General features: G+C 47.9%; 1 protein-coding gene across 3 annotated transcripts in view; it reads right to left on the bottom strand.

Moving 5' to 3' along the window:
* The window catches only part of GMIP (GEM interacting protein), a 62641-nt gene that overhangs the window by 17666 nt on the left and 24893 nt on the right, over window positions 1–20082 (bottom strand). For 2 of the 3 annotated variants that reach the window (XM_006130253.5, XM_075902464.2), the window contains exons 6-15: window positions 16525–16589; window positions 14022–14132; window positions 12925–13005; window positions 12190–12378; window positions 11295–11432; window positions 9532–9722; window positions 7796–7920; window positions 6404–6487; window positions 6140–6238; window positions 1711–1850 (exon numbers count right to left, since the gene is read on the bottom strand). In XM_006130253.5, coding sequence (XP_006130315.3) covers window positions 1711–1850; window positions 6140–6238; window positions 6404–6487; window positions 7796–7920; window positions 9532–9722; window positions 11295–11432; window positions 12190–12378; window positions 12925–13005; window positions 14022–14132; window positions 16525–16589 — 1223 coding nt within the window. Of the gene's footprint in view, window positions 1–1710; window positions 1851–6139; window positions 6239–6403; window positions 6488–7795; window positions 7921–9531; window positions 9723–11294; window positions 11433–12189; window positions 12379–12924; window positions 13006–14021; window positions 14198–16524; window positions 16590–20082 lie in introns of those variants that run through there. The other variant, XM_075902465.2, reaches the window with a different exon arrangement.

Genomic DNA, 20082 nt, shown 5'->3' with positions numbered 1-20082 from the left:
TTTGTCCCAGGATCAGGCCCAGTATTCAATTATACTACGATTGGGAACCCTGATGTGCATGGTTGCAACACTCACACTATAGAAACTCTTGTATATGTACAAATAGAGTTTACTAATATGGTTAGCACAGTCACAAACACCCCAGTTTCATAAGATATGGAAATATGGATGGATGTTCCCTACCATACTGACATCATTCCTTCTAGAACAATCTTAGGTATTAGCCCATCGTCTCTCTCATTACCTTCCCCTTCCCCATCATCACCAGGGGACATCATTCTGGCCCTTCCAAGGACGACATCTTCTCCTCCCCATCGCCTCACTTTTATATTACGTGACGCTGACGATAACATGTTTCATGCATATTCAATAGGGGATGTTTCTAATGCTGAAATGTTCTTTTCCTATTGGTCAATGTATCATTGCTCTTAATTTATTATCATATTGTCAATTCGTTACCATGGGCCTTTGTGGTCATCTATCACATCCTGTGTCCTGATTACTCAACTCAGCCAGAACCAATTATTTTGGGACTTTTATATAATGATGCATCTACTGAGTCTGAGGGTATTTTTCCTACCATCCTGTGTGGGGAAAAGGTCCAGATCTAAGTTCCCTTTTTCAGTCCCAGGAAACCATAAATAAACCATGATCTGTATCTGGTGAGACTATGTCTCAACCACGGAAGTCTGCTAACCTCAGCTTCTGCTGAGTTTTAAATGGCCTGTTGCAGCATGGACATAAGATAAAATATAGCCCCATATTACTTGACCTGTGAGCTTATGTGTGTTCTTTCATTCAAGTGCAACCTGCCCTCTAACTGGCTGTAATGCTGACATGGCACTCACTGGAAAGTGCATTCAGAGGCTGAACCATCTTGTTATACCCTAGAGCAGGAGCCACTGCACTGCAGGGAACCCGACTCACCAGGCAGCCTCGGCTGGGCTGTCCTGCACCCATGCTGCTCCTATGCCCAATGGCATCTGGATAGCCACACAGCCCAGCCAGTGCACAGCACCAACAGGCTTGTGGTTGGCTGTGTGGGGGAAGGAAGCAGCATCTGCCCACAGACAGGTACAAGCAGCAGGCCACTAACTGGGGCTCTTGCTAGACTCTTATATACCAACATGTCCTGGCCCCAAATAAGAAGGGGCATGGACCTGTACCCATGTGGGTCAATGGCAAAGCCCCCCCAAGGAGTTGAGTGCCTATGTGCTAGTATTCAGTGGGCCTTCACAAACTGCAATGGGCAGACACAAGGCCTAGTGTATTACACCTGCACCCAGACATCAGTCAAGCTAACACAAAGGGCCTGAGGGAATGCTGAGAGCAGCTTTACAAGACTTGCCTCCCACTCCTCCGAGTGTAGCCCTCTGGCCAGGTAGATATGCCACCCCCCTGTTGCTCCAGTCTGAGGCACTGGGCAGGCAGGGCACATTGTGCTGCAGACCAGCCTTTAGCAGATTTCTTGCATTACAGCTCTTAACTATTACCTAATTAATCTAAATTAACACACACATTATAATTATTAACATGATAGGCAAGGAAACGGATAGGCTTCCCAGGCTCTCCCTCATCCTGTTTCCGCCACTCACTCAGAGGGGGCCCCTTCACATAGTTTTGCAGGGGGACATGCCTGCAGCAAGGTAACCAGCTCTCCCTGCCCCCATGCAAGGTATCTACAGTCCAGGATGTGCTGAGCTCTCTTACCTCTTCACACTCCGTGCCACTGACCATAAAGGTTTCACATTCCCTGCACTTGGATGGACCCCGCAACTTCCGCAGCCGATGGGTCTGTGCTGCGCTTGACAGAGAGATGTTCTTAAACTGACACTGCGACGATCCATTTTCTGGTTCAGCAACCATGTAAATATAACAGGGAGACTTTTCAGAGAGCCACTCATGCCATTGAAAAATGTAAAAGAATGACCAACCCCTTTCTCTCAACAGCGGGGTAGCGCTTTTGTAGCCCTGTCTGCTCAGAGTGCTCAATATCATGACTGACAGTTACTGGAGGGACTGGAGGGGCCTTGCAATAGAATTTGGAGACCAGTCATAACCAAGCAGCAGTAGCTCAAGTGTCCTGATGCTCGGGGCTGGAATACCACGGGACGTTAGGGATTGGAAGAGCCATCAACAGAGCTGCTGGGGGAAGCCTAGGTTTGGAACAGCCGGGGCTTGTGGTTTGGGGCTGAGGGCAGAGCTGTGTATGTTGGAATAGCAGTAGGGACTGGCGGTCCAAACTCAAGGGCAACAGCAGAGGTCTATGGGGTCCAGAACTGAACTGCAGGTTGGAAGTTAGATGCATTTTCAGGGCTGTGTATGGAGATCTCCCTTTTATAAGCGTAACAGGGTGCATAAGCCCAGGGGTGGACGATAATTTTTGTAGGGGGGCCACTTCACAGATTTTAGTACATGGTTGTAGGCTGGCCTCAGGTGGAAGGAGTGGGGGTAAGGAGAGAGAGAGAGAGAGAGAGAGAGAGAGAGAGTGTGTGTGTGTGTGTGTTTTTCATCTGAAGAAGTGGGTTGTGCCCATGAAAGCTCATGATACCATCTACATTTTTTGTTAGTCTCTAAGGGTATATCTACACTTGCACCCTAGTTCGAATGAGGGATGCAAATGCAGGCATTCGAAATTGCTAATGAAGAGGGGATTCAAATATCCCGCGCTTCATTAGCATGCTCTCGCCGGCGCACTTGTCTGAATCACAGCTGATTTGAACCAGGAAGTACATGCTGGGACGCATTAGTTCGAACCAAACCCCTTGGTTCGAACTAACGTTAGTTCGAACCAAGGGGTTAGGATCGAATTAATGTGTCTCGGTGCTCACTTCTTGGTTCGAATCAGCTGTGATTTGAACTAGCGCGCTGGCAAGATCATGCTAATGAAGCGCGGGATATTTAAATCCCCGCTTCATTAGCAATTTCGAATGCCTGCATGTGCATCCCTCGTTCGAACTAGGGTGCAAGTGTAGACACACCCTATGGCAATGGTTCTCAAACTTTTTGGCCCATAAACCACCTGGCTCAATGTAAACTTTTCTGCAGACCACCAGTTGCTAATGGAAACTTTCTGTTAATTACGGAATTATGCCTGAGGCATTTTGCTAGTGCTGCAGCTAGGGAGACTGGTTTAATTTTAACAGATTAAGCGTTTTAACTTTCTCATTTTAGTTTATCAAACTTCATTTTAAAGAAAGTAAAATATTAATTTATGTTGAACAAAAAGGTTTCAATGCTTTCTTTCTTTATGGCAGGTGTGGGAACATTTTTTGTTGGGGCCACTGACCCACAGAAAAATCAGTTGGGGACCACACAAATGAGAAGAAAATAAATTCCTCTAACCCCCTCCAATCCTCACTGATGAGGCCCCCAACTGAGACACTGCACTCCTCCAGCACTCCAACCCCCACAAGGTGAGGGCAAGAGAAGGGACCGAGAGGACTGAAGTTTGGGGCTTCCCATAGGCCAGATTTACTTTTCTGGGGTCCCGGAGTTAGTGGATTTCATGGACTCCCTTAGGCTCTGGGGTGGGGACAAAAATGAAGGGTTCAATGTGTGGGATAGGGTTGCCAGTGAGTGGGATAGGAACTGAGTGCAGGAACTGGGAGGAAGGTGGGGTGCAGAAGGGGGTGAGGGTACAAGGTCTGGGTCGGGGGTAGGGTGCAGAAGCAGGCTGGGAATAGGGTTTGTGGACAGGGGGAGTGAGCAGGAGCAAGCATGGATGTAGGAGCAGGATGGGGGTCGAGTGTCTGGCCACAGGGAGGGCACAAGTATGACCAGGAAGGAGGGTGCAGAAATGGACGGGGGGGGGTGTTGCCAGGAGGGAGGATCAGAGGGGCAGTTGCCCCTGGGTGCCATGCTAGGATGAACGCAGGAAGAATGTCGTGGGCAGGTCTAACATGGCTGCAAATTAATGGAGATTGCCTATCTCCTAGAGCTGGAAGGGACCTTGAAAGGTCATTGAGTCCAGTCCCCTGCCTTCACAGCAGGACCAAGTACCATCCCTGACAAATTTTTGCCCCAAATCCCTAAATGGCCTCTGCAAGGATTGAACTCATAACCCTGGGTTCAGCAGGCCAATGCTCAAACCACTGAGCTATCCCTCCCCACAAGTGCTTGCCCTGCACTTGCCCAAGCATGGCGCCTGGGGGCAACTGCCCTCCCTGCCCCCTCCTCACTACACCACTGGGGCGGGTGTCTGGCTAGGAGGGAGGCTAGGAGCAGACTGAGGCTAGGATGTCTGGCCAGGGGCAGGGAGATGGGGGCAGAGTGGCTGAGAGGGCTCAGGGAGATGGGGGGCAGCGTGCCCCTGAGAATAGGGCTGGGGTCAAGGTGGCTGGGGGGGATTGAGAGAAATGGAGGGGCAGGGGGCAAGGAGGATGGAATGGCTCAGTAAGGTGGGGGTGGGCAAGTAGGTGACCTCGGGGTGTCCTGTCCTGCAGGGATTGAGGTCTCACAGGAGTCCAGTCCATGGCACCCTCAGGGGTGGGTGCTGAGATGGCTTGGTCCCTCTCCCCAGACCAAGTCCCCATGAATGCAAAGCCCCGAAGGGCCCTGAGCCCCCACCTGCCTCCTGTATGTGCAGGGTCCTCAGGCCCAGCATCATCTCCTCCCACTGCTGCTGGGCACGGTGCAGCTCAACCTGCTGCTGGGGAAGGGGAGGCGCCGGCAACTTGCGCACCACAACAGCTGACCCCGCCCAGCTGAGCCCCATGCAGCCCAACCTGCTGCCTGCCCCGCTGGACCAACCGATGGATGTGCTGCTCTTACCATGGTGATGGGGCTCCTCCGTGTGCAGCTCCACAGCCTGCGCAGGGTGTGTGTTTGTGAGTTTGCTTTCTTCACCTCCCCGCCTGCTGGCTGGAGCTAGTGCTGTGGCTGTGCACTGACCGTGAGGCTGCAGCGGCAGCACAGGCTCCCTGCTGTACAGGGGTGGGTGGGTGAGCTCCTGCTGCAGACCACCTGGGTCTGGGAGGTGGCAGTCCGTGGACCACACTTTGAGAACCACTGCTCTAAGGTGCTGCAGAACTATTTGTTGTTTCTTAAGCTTTTTGGGTGTGTCTAGACTACATGGCTCCATCAATGGAGCCATGTAGATTAGACAGATCGGCAAAGGGAAATGAAGCCACGATTTAAATAATCGCGGCTTCATTTAAATTTACATGGCTGCCACGCTGAGCCGACAAACAGCTGATTAGCTGTTTGTCAGCTCAGCACGCTAGTCTGGACGCTCCGCGCCGACCTGAAAGCCTTTTATCGACATCCCCGTTATGCCTTGTAGGATGAGGTTTACCGGGGATGTTGATAAAAGGCTTTCATTTCGACAGGGGAGTGTCCAGACTAGCGCGCTGAGCTGACAAACAGCTGATCAGCTGTTTGTCGGCTCAGCGCGGCAGCCATGTAAATTTAAATGAAGCCGCAATTATTTAAATCACGGCTTCATTTCCCTTTGCCAAACAAACAAATCTACATGGCTCCGTCGACGGAGCCATGTAGTTTAGACGTACCCTTTATGTGAAAGAGAGAGTGAGACAGTCTTTGTGACACAGATTGAGTGTGTGTGGCACCGAGATAGGAGAGTGTGTGTGTCACAGTGTATGTGACTGTCTGTGCCACACACACACACAGTCACTGTATGGCACAGACTGTGTGTGTGTGCTGGCTATGTTTCTGAGAGGAGACATGATCTGCCCTGCTCTCGTCTCTTCTCTTCTCCCCCTCGGCACTCCTCTGACTCTCTGAGTCACATACTTTAGACTGGAGCAGCTCTGCTAACTGCGTGTCTCCCTCTGGGACCCTTACTCATAGGAGATGGGGCATAGGGGCAAGGGAACACCCTGACTTCAGCACTCCCCCCTCCCCTCCATCCCCAGGTTTGCACAGCTAGCAGAAGAATCCTGGGAGAAGCTCTGCTACAGGATGAAGCAAGGTCGGGAGGGAGAGCTGAACACAGGCTGCCAGCTGTAAGTATGCACCTCTGCTAATCAGCTGTGTGGGCTGGAGAGAAATGCTTGGTGGGCCTGACCCAGCCCCCGGGCCTGAGTTTGTCACCTCTGCAGAAGCTTAAGCATTAGGGGTGCAGGACAGCCTCCTACTGTTTTATTTATCAGTCATTGAGGGTTTTTTTATTGCTCACCATTTTCATATGTTTGAGAAGAATCTCTCTCTTCAAAATCATCGGACGAGGACATGGTGCCTGTGGATGAAGCTTTTAGCAACTTCCTAGACTGGTGCCCTGAAGACAAGGAGGAAAGGTTTTACATTTTACAAAATACAAGATGTAATTTACTTACGTGTTTATGTTTTCTATAAAGTACAAAAAAGCTCCAAATCAACATTTAATTTCCATCGATGCTTTTTGTTGGTATGAATAGTAGGCAGAAGGTGCCATTCTTCTCACCTGGACTGGAGGTGGGAGAGTCCAGGGACCGGGATTCCCAGCTCCCACCCAGGCTCTCTGTGTCACTGTAGGATTTGTTTGCACCTGTAAAAGGCAAAGGAGAGTAGACAGATCATCTCAATACACTGACTCAGTTCTCAACAGCAGTCGCTAAATGACCCCGTCCATATCTGCCAGGGTCTTTGCCCTTCCTGACAGTGCCTCAGAACAACAGATCTTCCTGCTAATATCTTTTAAAATAGAAACACAGGCAGGACGAGAGCCTGATAATCCAAAGAGTAATCTGGAGGCATTTTGCTTTTTAAAGACCGTTAGGAAATGTCCTCTTGTGCCGGAAAATGGTTAAGGACAAGTATTTCCTACCATAGTGAGATTGTTTCCAAAATGTCCTTGAGAGAAATTGTAAGAGGTTGAAATGGGGTGTTAAACCTGCAATGAAACCTGATGATTTAGGGGAGAAGAATGTAACACTTGAGAACACACTGTACCACTCGGGGGCTGGACTGAAGGAATGCCAAGAGAAGACTTGAGTCTGAGTGTGTGGGAGGAAGGTGTTGCCCCTCCTCTTGGTGTGTTTTAGTAGATTTTATGCCCTCTCTTGGCGTCTTTTCGTTTATTCTACTATTTTGATTTTTATGTTATGTTCTAAAATTTTGTAAGCTGCCTTGAATATTTTAAATAGAGAAGCGGGATAAAAATATTTTAAAATAAATAAATGCAATAACTATTGATGACACTGCCTATCCCAGCCCACTCTAAGGCAGTTTGCATAGAGATATAGTCAGGCATGACATCAAAAATGGAGTTATAAAAGCCATACTACAATAAAGGGGTCTGATAGCAAACAGGATGTTCCCAACCCCCAAATTGCCAGAAAATCCATAATGTTTTCACAGAACAGAATCTCCATTTCAGGTCACACACCACATGGACATGAGCTTCCAAGGTACATAGGCCATGAAACAGCAGGTCTGTACCTTTATTAAAATGCTGTAAGGTTTATGAACTGTGCAAAAAGATTACATTCAGTGTGACAGTCGGGCACCTGCCTTGTCCAGGACAGCATCTCCTGATTACACTCGGAATGACATTCACGTTGAGATTTTTTTTTGGAATACACCTGGTGTCTAACATGCATGTGGGCGGGGAGTGAATAAAACTGGATACTTTGTGACATAAAAGTACAATTTTCTGATTCAATCAGGGATCATATTTTCATGAACCTAAATCTCTTTCTATAAAATTGCAGCAGCCAAACCACACAGTCCCAGCCTGGAGTGAGCCCTGGGCTCCAACTCCAGAAGTTATAGGCTAACTGGTCCTTGCTCTTCTTGGCTATACACACGTGACTCAAGCAGCAGTGAACAAAGTTTATTTTTTAAAGAAACCTACTTTGTTCACTGTTTGTGGAAAACTGCTTTCCTGATGCATCTTCAGTGAAGCTGCTCTGATCGGTTGCAAAGGACGAGATGCAGGAATATTGCACAGCATTCTTTTTTCTGCCACTAGGAGGAGACCTAAGAATGAAATACAGAGAAACAAGGTAGCTGAGGGAATTTCTTTTACTAGACCAACTTCTGATTGTGAAAGAGGCAAACTTTTGAGCTATACAAAAAAAGGCTGGGACCAACATAACCACAACTATGCTTCAAATGAAATGAACAAGCAGGGGGTATTTTGTGTTTTAATTTTTTAAAATGGCTTTCATTAGTTAGCAATAAAATAATACAACAAATATTGCACCATAGAGGTACGTATGGCGTTAGAGACATATGAGATGACCAGATCCTTGCATTTGGGATTTTATAGGTAGTTTTATAGGTAGGCTGGATTTTTCAAAGACACCTAGAGCAAAAGAACACCAGATTGACAGTTAATACTAAGGCCATCAGAATGGCCACACTGGGTCAGAGCAATTGTCCATCTAGACCAGTATCCTGTCTTCTTAGAGGTAGGGATGTAAGCGATTAGTTGTGTACTCAACTACCCAGTAAGGCTAAGCTTATCGGGTAGTCAAGAAGGGGAAAAACTGGCTTAAAAGCTGGTCCCGTCCAGCCCCCAGTGCTGCCTGACCCTTTACCCTGCTGCCTCTATCAGAAGTGGGGGGAGGGAAGATGGGGGGTGGCCGGAGCTCCGGCTCCAGAAACCACCTGTGCTGTGGCTCTGCACTTTAAATGTAGTAAGAGCCTGGAGTATCTTACTACAGTTAAAATGTAGAGCCACAGTGGTCCAGAGTTGGCACAAGTTGGGTCTGCTCAGTCCCGGCTCATGATGGCTCTAGGAGGTATCACTGCTGAGGTTCTGCAGAGTGGCTCCCTTTATTGACTAATCATGTAGTCAACACAAATTGTATCAACTACATGATTAGCCAAATATCCTCGCAGAGAGGCTTATGAGAGAATGAACAGAACAAGGCAATTACTGAGTGATCTATCCACTGTTGTCCAGGACCTGCTTCTAACAATCAAAGTTTAGGGACACGAGAGCATGGGGTTGCATCTCTGACAATCTAAGCTAATAACTATTGATGGATCTAGCCTCCATGCACATACCTTACTCTGTTTTGAATCTAGTTATACTTTTGGCCTCCACAATATCCCCTGGCAATGAGTTCCATAGCTGACTGTGCATTGTGTGAAGAAGTACTTCCTTATGTTTGTAATAAACATGTTTCCTATTAATTTCAATATAACTAAATTTAATATAATTTCCCTCATTTTTTTCTACAGGAAATACATAGAGATAGGTAGTTTGGAAATCAAACATCCTACATCTGAGATAGTGAGGATCAATTCATTACAAAAGTGAGAGAAATGACTTGGGGTACACAGCTGGGCCAAATCATCCTACTGTGGGCTCTAAGACTTATTGACCATCACAAGGAAACCAAGTAATCCATTGGGGTTTGTTCTCTGCTTATGTTAGTGGAAGCCATGTAGAGCCCTCAAGGGAAGAATACAGCCTTCTGCATTCTGGCTTGTGGTACTTGTTAAAATCTTATTATTATTAATAACCCTGAAGTATCACAAGTGACTTTACAGCCTAAAATGTTCTAAACGAGTCTTTTTAGTCAGCATATTATACATTTCAAGCCATGGAGCCACCAGCTCTGGTTCTGCATTTTTTACCTCCTCCCTGCAGGAATAAATGCTTCAAATTCAAACACCTCCATGGGGATCTCTTTCTTTTTCAGCTTCTGAATGAATTCCAGGTACTTCTCACCCACTTTGTAGGGCTTGCAGTACTCAGTCATGTTCTCGTACCCCTCTGGAATCTTCTCCGTCTGGTTCTGCTGCAACTTGAACATCCTCAAGGTGACCTTATGGGAATCCCAAAAAGCATGAAACACCTTTGGCCCAAGTGACCCTCTCTTCCCTGGTGTACTCAGTTCAGATTGTGAGCAAGGCTCCTGCACAGCCCCTGAAGTTACTCACACTTTTGTACTTATTGATATATCTGCCTAGCCTTTTAGTTTCACTTTATTAATTAAATTACACAAAGAACTGAACTTAATTTAAATAAGTCTTCATATAAGCCAGTCAAAACACAGGCCCCTTCCCCATTGACAGCTGCTGTTGGGACTGTATTTTAGACTAAGGATGTAAGGGAGTAGACGACTTCCTGATAAACCAATGCTTATTGGGTAGTCGAGTTGACTACTCTTTCCCCTGCTTGGCTGCCTCTGTGTCAGAGGCAGCAATGGAGAGGAAGGGAAGCAGGACCGGTGTTGGGGGGAGCTGGCCTAAAAGCCATTTTCCACCCCCAGCACCGTCTCTGCCTTGTGGAGGATGGGCAGGGGAGGCAGAGCCGCAGTGGTCCCCGAGCCGGGGCAAGCCGGGACTGCTCTAGCCCTCGAAGCTACTCTGGCCGCAATGGACTCTTACTACATTTAAAATTCAGAGGTGCAGTGGAGGTAGCTTCCGGGGCTCATGCAAGCCAAGACTAAGTGGACCCAGCTCACGTCAGCTTCCGGATGGCTGCAGCTCTGCCTTTTAAATATAGCAAGAGCCCACTAGGGCTCTTACTACATTTAAAATACAGAGCCGCAGCAGGGTTGGCTCCTGGGGGTGGCACAAGCGAGGACTGCCTAGTCCCAGGAGCTAACCCTGCTGTGGCTCTGCATTTTTAATGTAGTAGGATCCGGGATGACTGCGCGCCCAGCTCCTACTACATTAAACTGCACAGCCACAGCAGGGGTAGCGTACACTCTCCCATCAACTAATAGATTAGTTGATGGAAATTCCATCAACTACTCAATTAGCAAATTCATTGCAACTTAACATCCCTATTTTAGTCACAATCATGGTGAAGCTGGTGAGGGCTTCTCTGGGCAAGCCAAGAGAGGGCTTCACCCACTAGATACAGGATGAGCCTGCTCTCTAGTTTCTGTTTTTGTCTCCATCATCTGTCACCAGATTCAGCCTTGTCCCACAGACTCCTCTGATGATGCAGGAGGTCTGTGGTCACTACTGCTATGTATGAAACCACGGATCCTTGCAAAGTCAGCATGAAAAGGTATGAACTCAGTTCTGATAATGCTCTCAAACCACCATTTGAAGGGTTATCATCTGCAAAGTAGAGAAGGACCAGATGACCTGTCCTGACTGATCAAGTATCAGAGGGGTAGCCGTGTTAGTCTGAATCTGCAAAAGCGACGAGGAGTCCTGTGGCACCTTATAGACTAACTGAAGTGTAGGAGCATAAGCTTTCGTGGGCAAAGACCCACTTCGTCAGATGCATGTCATGCATCTGACGAAGTGGGTCTTTGCCCACGAAAGCTTATGCTCCTACACTTCAGTTAGTCTATAAGGTGCCACAGGACTCCTCGTCGCTTGTCCTGACTGATGACTTCCTATGCCTGTGGCAAGTGGCAGAGCAGTGTCATACGCACCCGTTTCAGCACCTCATCCCCTTGATAAATGAGTTTCCGGATGTGGGAGATAATCCTCTCCCGCACCTTCTCCAACTCCTGCCGACGAAAGTTGGTATCATTGATGCACATCTTGTAAGAAGCTTCGGTTTCCTGAACCTGGGTATAGCAAAATAAAGAATGAAGAAGCAATGACAGGTCAGGAACCCTGGGAATGATGGGCCAGAGACCACAGTGCAGCCACAAGTGGAGGTGACATGAGATAATGCAGAACACAACGGGAGATGAGTGAGATGGAGCTACAGGGTTGTTTATGAAGCATTTATATTAAATCTCAGTGCTGATTTTCAATATTTTTGTTGAAAACAATCATAAGATAGGAAAATATTTTCAAAAAAATTAAAAAATTCAGCAATAGCAAACAATTTTTCATGAAAAAGTTTGTTTTTTGGGAAAAAAGGCTATTTTTAGACAAAATAAAACTTTGGATTCAAAAACTGTTTGTCATCTCTAATTAACAGGCTAGTGACTTCAAGACCCATCTGTGCCACTGGAGCTTTCTGCATTCCTCTGCGGCACATTCAGTAGTAACACTAGCTGTTCAGCTTGCCGGGTCTCTACCGAGCACTGAATGTCCCTCTTTACATGAGAAATAAGCTTCTTCGGGGTCACAAACTCTTCTGGACTCAGTTGCCTTTGTAGATCCCCAAAATGGGAACAAGCAAAGGGTATCCAGAATGATGAAAGGCTGAAAACTCAAGTCCAAGCCCTGCTTAACAATACATCCCAGCAGCAAAGGATGAACCCAATAGCCTCACGATATTTTACTTAGTACCCAACATTGCAAGTGCCTTCTAAGTGTGTTGTGTTTGTTCCCCAGTATGAGACAGCAGGCTCTGTGATACAAGCCCCTCACCTTCAGTTGTGCCTCCTCACGTGAGCGGCGCCGTTTCTCCAGCTGCTTGTTGGCACTGCCAGTGTGGGTTGCTGCTGTGCTCTGGTACTCATCCTCCGCCTTGGCGCTCAGCAGCTTTGCTTTCTCCAGCTCCTCACAGCGCTGTATGTAATGCAGGCGGGATTTGCGCAAGGATGACAGGGAATCATTCTGGAAGCAGAGAAGGAGGGTGGGATCACAAATCATAAAAGCATCTGGTTCCTGGGTGCCTAGTGTCACTTACCCTAAGGCTCTTGATAGCCAGGAGTCAGACTGTAGAGTGGACTCTATGCAAACATCACTTACAAACCCAAGGAGTAGGGCTAGAAATTAGCATTGCCTGACCCCTAGCCCTGTGCTCACCCCTCCTGATAATGCAGCTCTGATGCAGCACCATTCTCATTGTACACCTCCAGCTATTTACATATTAATGACGCTTGCCACTGGGCTTCAGAGCATGTGAGTCTGGCTAGCCTGCAGTTAGACAGCTGTGGCTGGCAGGATCATGGGGCTCAGATTAAGGGGATGTTTAATTGTAGGGCTCAGGCTGCAGCTCCAGCTCTGGGACCCTGCCACCTGGCAGCACAGTAGAGCAGGATGAAGAGATCCTGGTAAGGCTGCTGGCAGCATTTCTCCCTACAGGCTCTTAAAGGGCCCATGTTCTCAATGTTCTGGGCCTGCAACTGTCACTGGCTTTGCTCTCTCTCAGGCTCTTACCATTCTTTTCAGTTCCTTTAGCCATTGCTCTTTGAATTCTTTCCGCCACTTCTCAATTTCATTCCTCTTGGCTGCAAGTGGCTGCAAGGGAACAGGTACAAGTGAAAGCCACTGACCTACATGCTAGCGTAGTCACAAGCTGCAGAGTTTGATGCAGGCACTCCAGAGCCCTCTGGCCTATGTGAGATAGGAAGTCACACTTGAAGTAGACACCCATGGCTGGCCTACGCCACTTGACTTGAGCTTCCAGACCTTGGACTGTGGGGCTGTTTAATTGTGACAGATGTTCTGGCTGGGACCCAGCCTGAGCCTGGACATCTGCACTGAGATGAAACAGCCCAAGCCCGAGCCCCCCAAACTCGAGTCAGTGAGCCCAGGCCAGCTGCAGTGCAGACACACTCTAACTGCCACTGCAGCCTAAAGCTCAAACTAGTTCCAGACTGTGGGTGGGTCTCTCTCTCCCCCTTGCACATGCACACCAGAGAGAGGAATAGTGGAGTAGGGACAGACCCTCCTAGCCCGTTTCTCTCTCAGTGAGCTACTACACACAGATGTGCCTGGGACCCTGCAGAGTGAAGCACCAAGCTATGGAGTGTGTGATCCCCCTTGCCAAGGTCTGGCCATCCTGGATGCATGGAATAATGCGTGGGCTGGGCTGCCATGAAGTTCAGCTCTGGAAAGGGACTGTGAATAGGTCCTGGATTTGTTGCCTTCCAGTCACTCCAGTGCAAATGCCTGCAGTTCTCTAGCAAGAAGGCACTGCAGAGTCCACCTAGCCGCGAGAGACAAGCTGAGGCTCTCTCACTGTCACTGTTGAGCTGAGACAGCTGAGATACCATATGGATAGTAGTCATGGGAAGGTAAAGAGAGAGACAGTGTAAGGTTACCACCAGCTCTGGCAGCCAATGCTGTGAGATCAGAAACCAAAGCTCCCCAGATGCTGCCCTGCTGGGAAGTAACTTCCCTTTCCCCAAAGCTGAATGTGAACTTCCTTCCTGTTTCTTGGGTCAGATCAGAGCATCTAGTTCCCACAAGATCAGTGGGCCCTTGAGCACCAGTGAGCTTAGACTGTCTGCCCTGAGCAGGAGACACAGTACCTGGTAATATTCTCTCAGCTGCAAAGCCCCTGCGGTCTCCATCTCTGAACTCCCAACCTTGATGTCATGTTCCAGGACCAAACTGTAGAGTAGCTGGAGTGGCATGCAGACCTGGAGAGGCAGGGAGTGTACATACCAGGTAGTCACCACAGCTTTTCCAGGTGAAAGAGCTTTTGCTTTTTAGGAATAGAAATGGTTGTCCATGTTGCTTACAGCTATAGCAAACCTCCACTGTTCATCACAAAGGAGCAGCAAAAGAAATTTTTATTTCTGCTTCTTTCACTTGTTACAAATGCACCCTTTTGTCTATTAGAACAATCTTTATTCCCTTCAGAGCCACTGGGGAGGAGTCAAAGAGGATAGCTGCACTGGGGCCCAGTGATTTAAAAGAGCCTGGAGCTTCTGGCTGCTGCCACTACAACTACAGTCATGACAGCACCCAGAGCTCAGAGTCCTTTAAAATTGCTGCTGGAGCCCCTGGCTGCGTGGGGTGGCTAGAGCAGAGCTAGTCCTCCCATCCCCTCTCTCAGGGGCTTGGCATTTCTGTCCTCAGCCCTGGTTCCCTTTATAACTATATGGAAGAGAAAAGGAATTGCCCCAGCATTGTGGGTATTATCAACTATGACAGTTAATGCTAGAAAGAAGTTTTGGAAGGGATATAAAACCTCTTTCTTCAGGATTTAAACTAATCTCTAATTGGGATGTTACGGAGTAGCTCCCTATAGTATTTCAGCCATGCTTCCAAGCACCGTTTCAAAGGGGCAGCGCCGCACAGCTGAGCCGGGGATCAGCTATGCAGCAGCTGCCCCTTTGAAATGCCTTCTCCGCACGTTTCAAAGGGGCAGCTGTGGCATCCGAGGTCAGCCGGGGGACTCCCCAGCTGATCCCAGGCTCCGTGCGGCATTTTCCCAGAACCCGGAGTCAGATGAAGAGTCCCCAGCTGATCCCAGGTTCTGCTGAAATGCCACGTGGAACTAGGGTCAGGGATGCGTAAGTGCCTATCCATTAGTCCAGCGTTTCTCAAACTGTGGGTCCCGAGCAATTTAAAGGGGGGCGTGAACAACTGAGAGGGTGGTTGCAGCAGTGGAGAGGGAGGTTGCGAGCAACTGAGAGGGGGGTCGCGATATCACAAGTTTGAGAACCCCATGACTAGACAATTAACCGAAATTCCATCAACTACTCAACTAGTCAATTAACTGCATTTTAACATCCCTAATCTCTAATAGGGATGTTTAATCAACTAATTGACTAGTTGATGGAATTTCCATCGACTAGTCAATTAGTTGATAATCAGGGGAGCTGCAGCAGGATCAGCTCCTGGCCCCAGGAGCTAACCCTGTTGCGCTTCTGCCTTTTAAATGTATTAAGAGCCGGTAGAAGCTCAGCGAGGGGTGGGAGGGAAGGGACCTGCCACAAGCCACGATAGCTGATTCCTGGCTTGCGCCAGGTCTCCCCGCAGCACACCAACCTTTTGAATGCATTAAGAGTGGCAGGCTCTTAATACGTTTTAAAAGCAGAAGTGCAGTATCTGGGACTGGGTGTGAGCTCGGAATCAGCCGATTCCTGGTTCCCGCTACCCCCCTGCCTCTTCCCTCCCCCCCCCCAAAGACAGTGCTTGGGGGAACTGGCTTTTAAGATGGCTCCCCCCAGCACTGGCTCCTGCTTCCCCCCTTGCTGCCTGTGATAGAGGTACCAAGGAGGGAGTGACTAATTGAGGATCTAGTCGCTTACATCCCTACTCTCTAACTAGTAGGAGTTAGGATGAAATCTTATAGGAAGCAGATTACCATATAGCTGCCAAATTAGCTTCCTAGTGTGGAGTTTCTTGCACTTTCTTCTGAGGCTTCTGGTGCTGGCTACTAGCAGAGACAGGATACTGGACTAGATGGATAATGGGTCTGATCCAGTCTGGCAAGTCCCATGTTCTTATGCTATGTCAGCATTTGGAACATCCCTAATGCCAGTGGCGGACAACAAACAGCTGATGGGCTGGACATGAGTCAACAGGTTTAGCTCCTGGATTTCCACCGCTGCTGTACTTACCTACTCCTCCACAGGTACAGCCATTTCCAGCTCCCATTGACCGAAGATCGCAGTTTTCAGCTCATGGGAGCTGTGGGAAGCAGTGTTCTGGTTGGTGTCGCTTCCCGCAGCTCCCATTGAGCAGAAACAGTGCTCTGTAGACAACAGGAGCTGCAAATATCTATATCTGTGGAGGCGCAGACACATAAAGTGGTGGTGGGCCACAGGGACTAGCCATGGCAAACCGCCACCATCTTATTGCCCGCCTCCTACCTAACGCCCTTGCTCAGACCTCTATGCAGGAAATGACTGAACTTTGCAGCATTTGTACTTTTAACAAAATAGAAATCATGTGCTACAGGCCTCAGCATGCTTCAAAACAGAGCTGATGTGGCTCTGTGAGTGATGTATACACAGTGTCACAATAGGCCTTCTTTACAGTGAAAGCAATCCAAGAAGGAAAATCCCAAAGAAATTATACCTGTTGGTTAATGGCATATCGGCCTGATTCTGCTATCTTCACAATGCTTTTGGCAAACTCTATTTCTGCAAAAGGGAAGAACAGGTTAGTTTCTTGATCTATAGTGGCAGGGGGTTGGCTCCCAAGAACAGAGGTGTTGCTCAGCTAGGTGTTGTGAATGAGCGTCATTCTAAACTAGGCAGAGGCACCATTTCAGAATTTGGTGGATGGGGGCAACTTTAAGCATGATTCCTGCAGCAATTTTCTACTGTGTCAATAGTCCACAGTAACTTATAAACTAGTCCCAATGTAGCTCAATCTATTTAAACTATTTTTTAATTAACACTAGGGTCTATACCTTTAATAAGAATCGCTATCTTGAGTAGGGATGGGGAAACCTACAGCCCCTGGGAATGTACGGTGTCTCTCTTTCTGCTTCTCAGAGGGGAGCCACATCGGGGAGAGCTTTTTTTCTCCTCACTTGGAGGTCAGGTCAATGAGGTGGCCCAAAGTTGAGTGTGAGTGAGATGAGTCTCTCTCTCTCTCTCTCTCTTTTTGCTTCTCATTTGTGTGTGGCCCCAACTGATTTTTTTCTGGCTTTATTTTCCGAAAGATCCCTGTCTAGACTGGTGCTTTTTTCCGGCAAAGCTCCGAGCTGGAAAAAAGCGGCAGCCATGTTTCTGCAACTGAAGCGGGGGGAGGGGGGGGATTTAAATCCCCGCTTCATTTGCAATTGCGATGTGTCTCATTTGCATCCCTTTTACGGAAAAGGGATGCAGTCTAGACACAGCCATATAGGACCTTAGTATGAAATTCCTTTAAATATTACATTAGTTTGTTGCTGAAGATTATAAAAATCCTTGCATAGATTTTAGATACACAGTCTGGCTATGTCCACACTACGAGTTTTCTCAGCAAAAAATATGCTAATGATGAGGGCTCGGTAAACCTCCTTTTTTGAGGAATAATGATCTTGCAGGAAAAGAGGTTTTTGCTCAAAAAGGAAACATCCACACTGCATGTTTTTGCGCAAAAACCCCAGCAAAAAAAGGGATCGGCAGAAAATATGCAAATGAGATTGTGACTCATTCAAATGAGGCCCTCATTAGCATATTTTTTGCCAAGAAAACTCATTGTGTAGACAGCCTCGGAGTATTCATCTTTAGGCTTAAATGCATGGATCTTCAGACAGGACTTAGGGCAGGGCCTTGGGGATGTGGGTAGGGTGTGCAGTGAGAGTGAGAGTAGGGGTAAGGAGGGGCTCAGGCTAGGACATGGGTTCTCAAACTGGGGGACACGCCCCCCTGGGGGGCATAAAGAAATTTCTGGGGGGGCATGAGGTGACCCAGTCCCCCCTGTCAAGTCCCTCCCCCCCCCCCAAGAAAGAGCCTGGTCTGTCCATCTGCTCAACGAGTTTTGCTGCTATTTTTCGCTGCTATTTTTGGCGTGATGCCAAAAAGTTTGGGAGCCACTGGGCTAGGAGGTCCCATCCGGCACAGGCATTTTTTCTCACTGCAGCCTCCCTGGCTACCAGGGGCATTTTCTCTCCCTCCAGTCCTCCCTAGCCACCAGGAGTGTTTTCTCTGCCCCCAGCTGACCCCCTGGCCACCAGGAGCATTTTCTCTCCCCACAGCAATCCCATGGCTGCCAAAGGTGTTTTCTCTCCCCTGATCCTCCTCTGGCTGCCAGGGGCCTTTTCTCTCTCCCTAGCCCTCATACCCCAGCCACCAGGGCCCTTTTTTCTCCCTCCCTCCTTCCTGTGCTGAAAAGGGTTTGGAGTATATATCTGAAGTTTCCACTTCATGCATCTGACCAAGAGGGCTCCTTCCCACGAAAGAGTATGCTCAAATAAATGCGTTAGTCTTTAAGGTGCCTCAGGACTCCTAGTTGTTTTTGCTGAAACAGACTAACCTCTGAAATTTATAAATATGTCTATTCTTATGGCGATCACACACAGAATAACTTAGTGTTCCCTTTTTCTAAAAGCAATGAACATTGTTGTGAATACACTAACCTGCTTGTCTGATTTATTTAAAACCATGTCTTTGTTTCAGTGCGTTAAATATGTATTAATCTGGAATGACTACTTTATTAAGGCTTAAGAACACATTTAAAACATCAGCTTAGAAATACTGATTAAGAAAATCAGAGAAGAGCTGCATCATGCGTTCCATAGTATTTAATGTTGTATTCAGCAGGACAGCTGACTTGCCCATACTACAAAGAAATCTCTGACAAACTTCAGGGTATATAAACAAAAATCTGAGACATTTTTTATTCCCAAATTTAGTGCTTTTAATTAGGTATCTTCTACATGAGCAGTCTTCACAATCTGGCCTGCAGTGGAAAACATGCTCCATTTTCTTTAGAAAGAAATTGTAGAAGACTCGTTTTTACAAATGCCATTTGCTACATTTGGGTTCAGGGATTGGCTGGAAGGGGGTGAGCAGCAAGGAGGAGCAAAGAGAGAAGGGAGACAGTGGGATGCAGACAGGGATTGGGATTGATCGGGGTACAGGATAGGTGGGGCCACAAGATGGGGAGCTTGCCTCCCCAGGCATCAGCTTTACCCACTGGCCTTATAAATGGTAGAATAAATGACCACACTGGGATACTGCCCTTCACCAGAAAATTAGAGAATTGGAAAAAACTGCCACCTGTGGAGGTGGCAGATCATACTTCTTTCTTCAGAGTAAGGAAAAGTTACAAGTGTTCTCTTCTGCAGCACTGCTCTTGCAGCCTGGCTGTGCTTTACTTCTCCATTTATGCAAGTGTAGAACTGAAACCCTGCCCTGCCTTCCCAGTAATATAACTTTAATTCATTTCACTTGCACCTATCACTAGTCCTATTGTTCCAATGTATGGGTTTCAAACACTACCCAGGAGTCTTGGTCTAAGAACTATTTTCAGTCAGATACATAGCCTTTTGAAAAGGCTTTGGAATCTTTTTTGTAGTTTATGATATTAAACTTTTTTTAAAGTGAATTATATATGTTGGAACTGGGGATGCTAGGGAGCAGTGTGAGGATAAGGCCTTTTTCAGAAGCCTAAATTCCCTCTTGGCTGCATGCTTGCATGGGCATGCAGAAAGCATTTTAAGAAATTGAAGAATGTTAAGCTCTTAAGCAGAGCTATGCAGCAGCATGCCAGTGCAAGCAGGTTAGCCGCTGGTGGTGGTGTGATAGAGGTGGGGTTAGTGGGTACCGGGGGCTCAGCCAGGCAGCTCTCTGCTATCTCCTATTCCCCAGGGCTAGAGCTGGGGCCAGGGCCATGTGATAGCCGCCCCAGATGCTCCTGAGGTGGGCTGCATGGTGGGCGGCTGCTGGAGCAGGGGCTGTGCAGTGTGGCTGCTCCTGGGGCTGGGGCCGGGGCATGGCTGTCCCAGTAGGGACAGCTGGGGCCTCAATTTACAATCTTAACATCTGCTGAGAATTGTTTTCATTTATTCAATTTCCTAGATTTCAGCCCACAAAAGACCTCCTCTTTCCCTCCCCACCAAAGACGCCTCCAGTATGTAAAGGACCTTTCTTCCCCGCCTCCACTGAAGAAGCCGCTAGCATGGAAGAATTTGCAATGAAT

The sequence above is a fragment of the Pelodiscus sinensis genome, chromosome 31 (genome assembly GCF_052426305.1).
Source record: "Pelodiscus sinensis isolate ZL-2025 chromosome 31, ASM5242630v1, whole genome shotgun sequence".
NCBI classification, from domain to species: Eukaryota; Metazoa; Chordata; order Testudines; family Trionychidae; genus Pelodiscus; species Pelodiscus sinensis.
The sequence above is the reverse complement of the archived record's forward strand: the minus strand, read 5'-3'. Positions and strand labels throughout refer to the sequence as shown.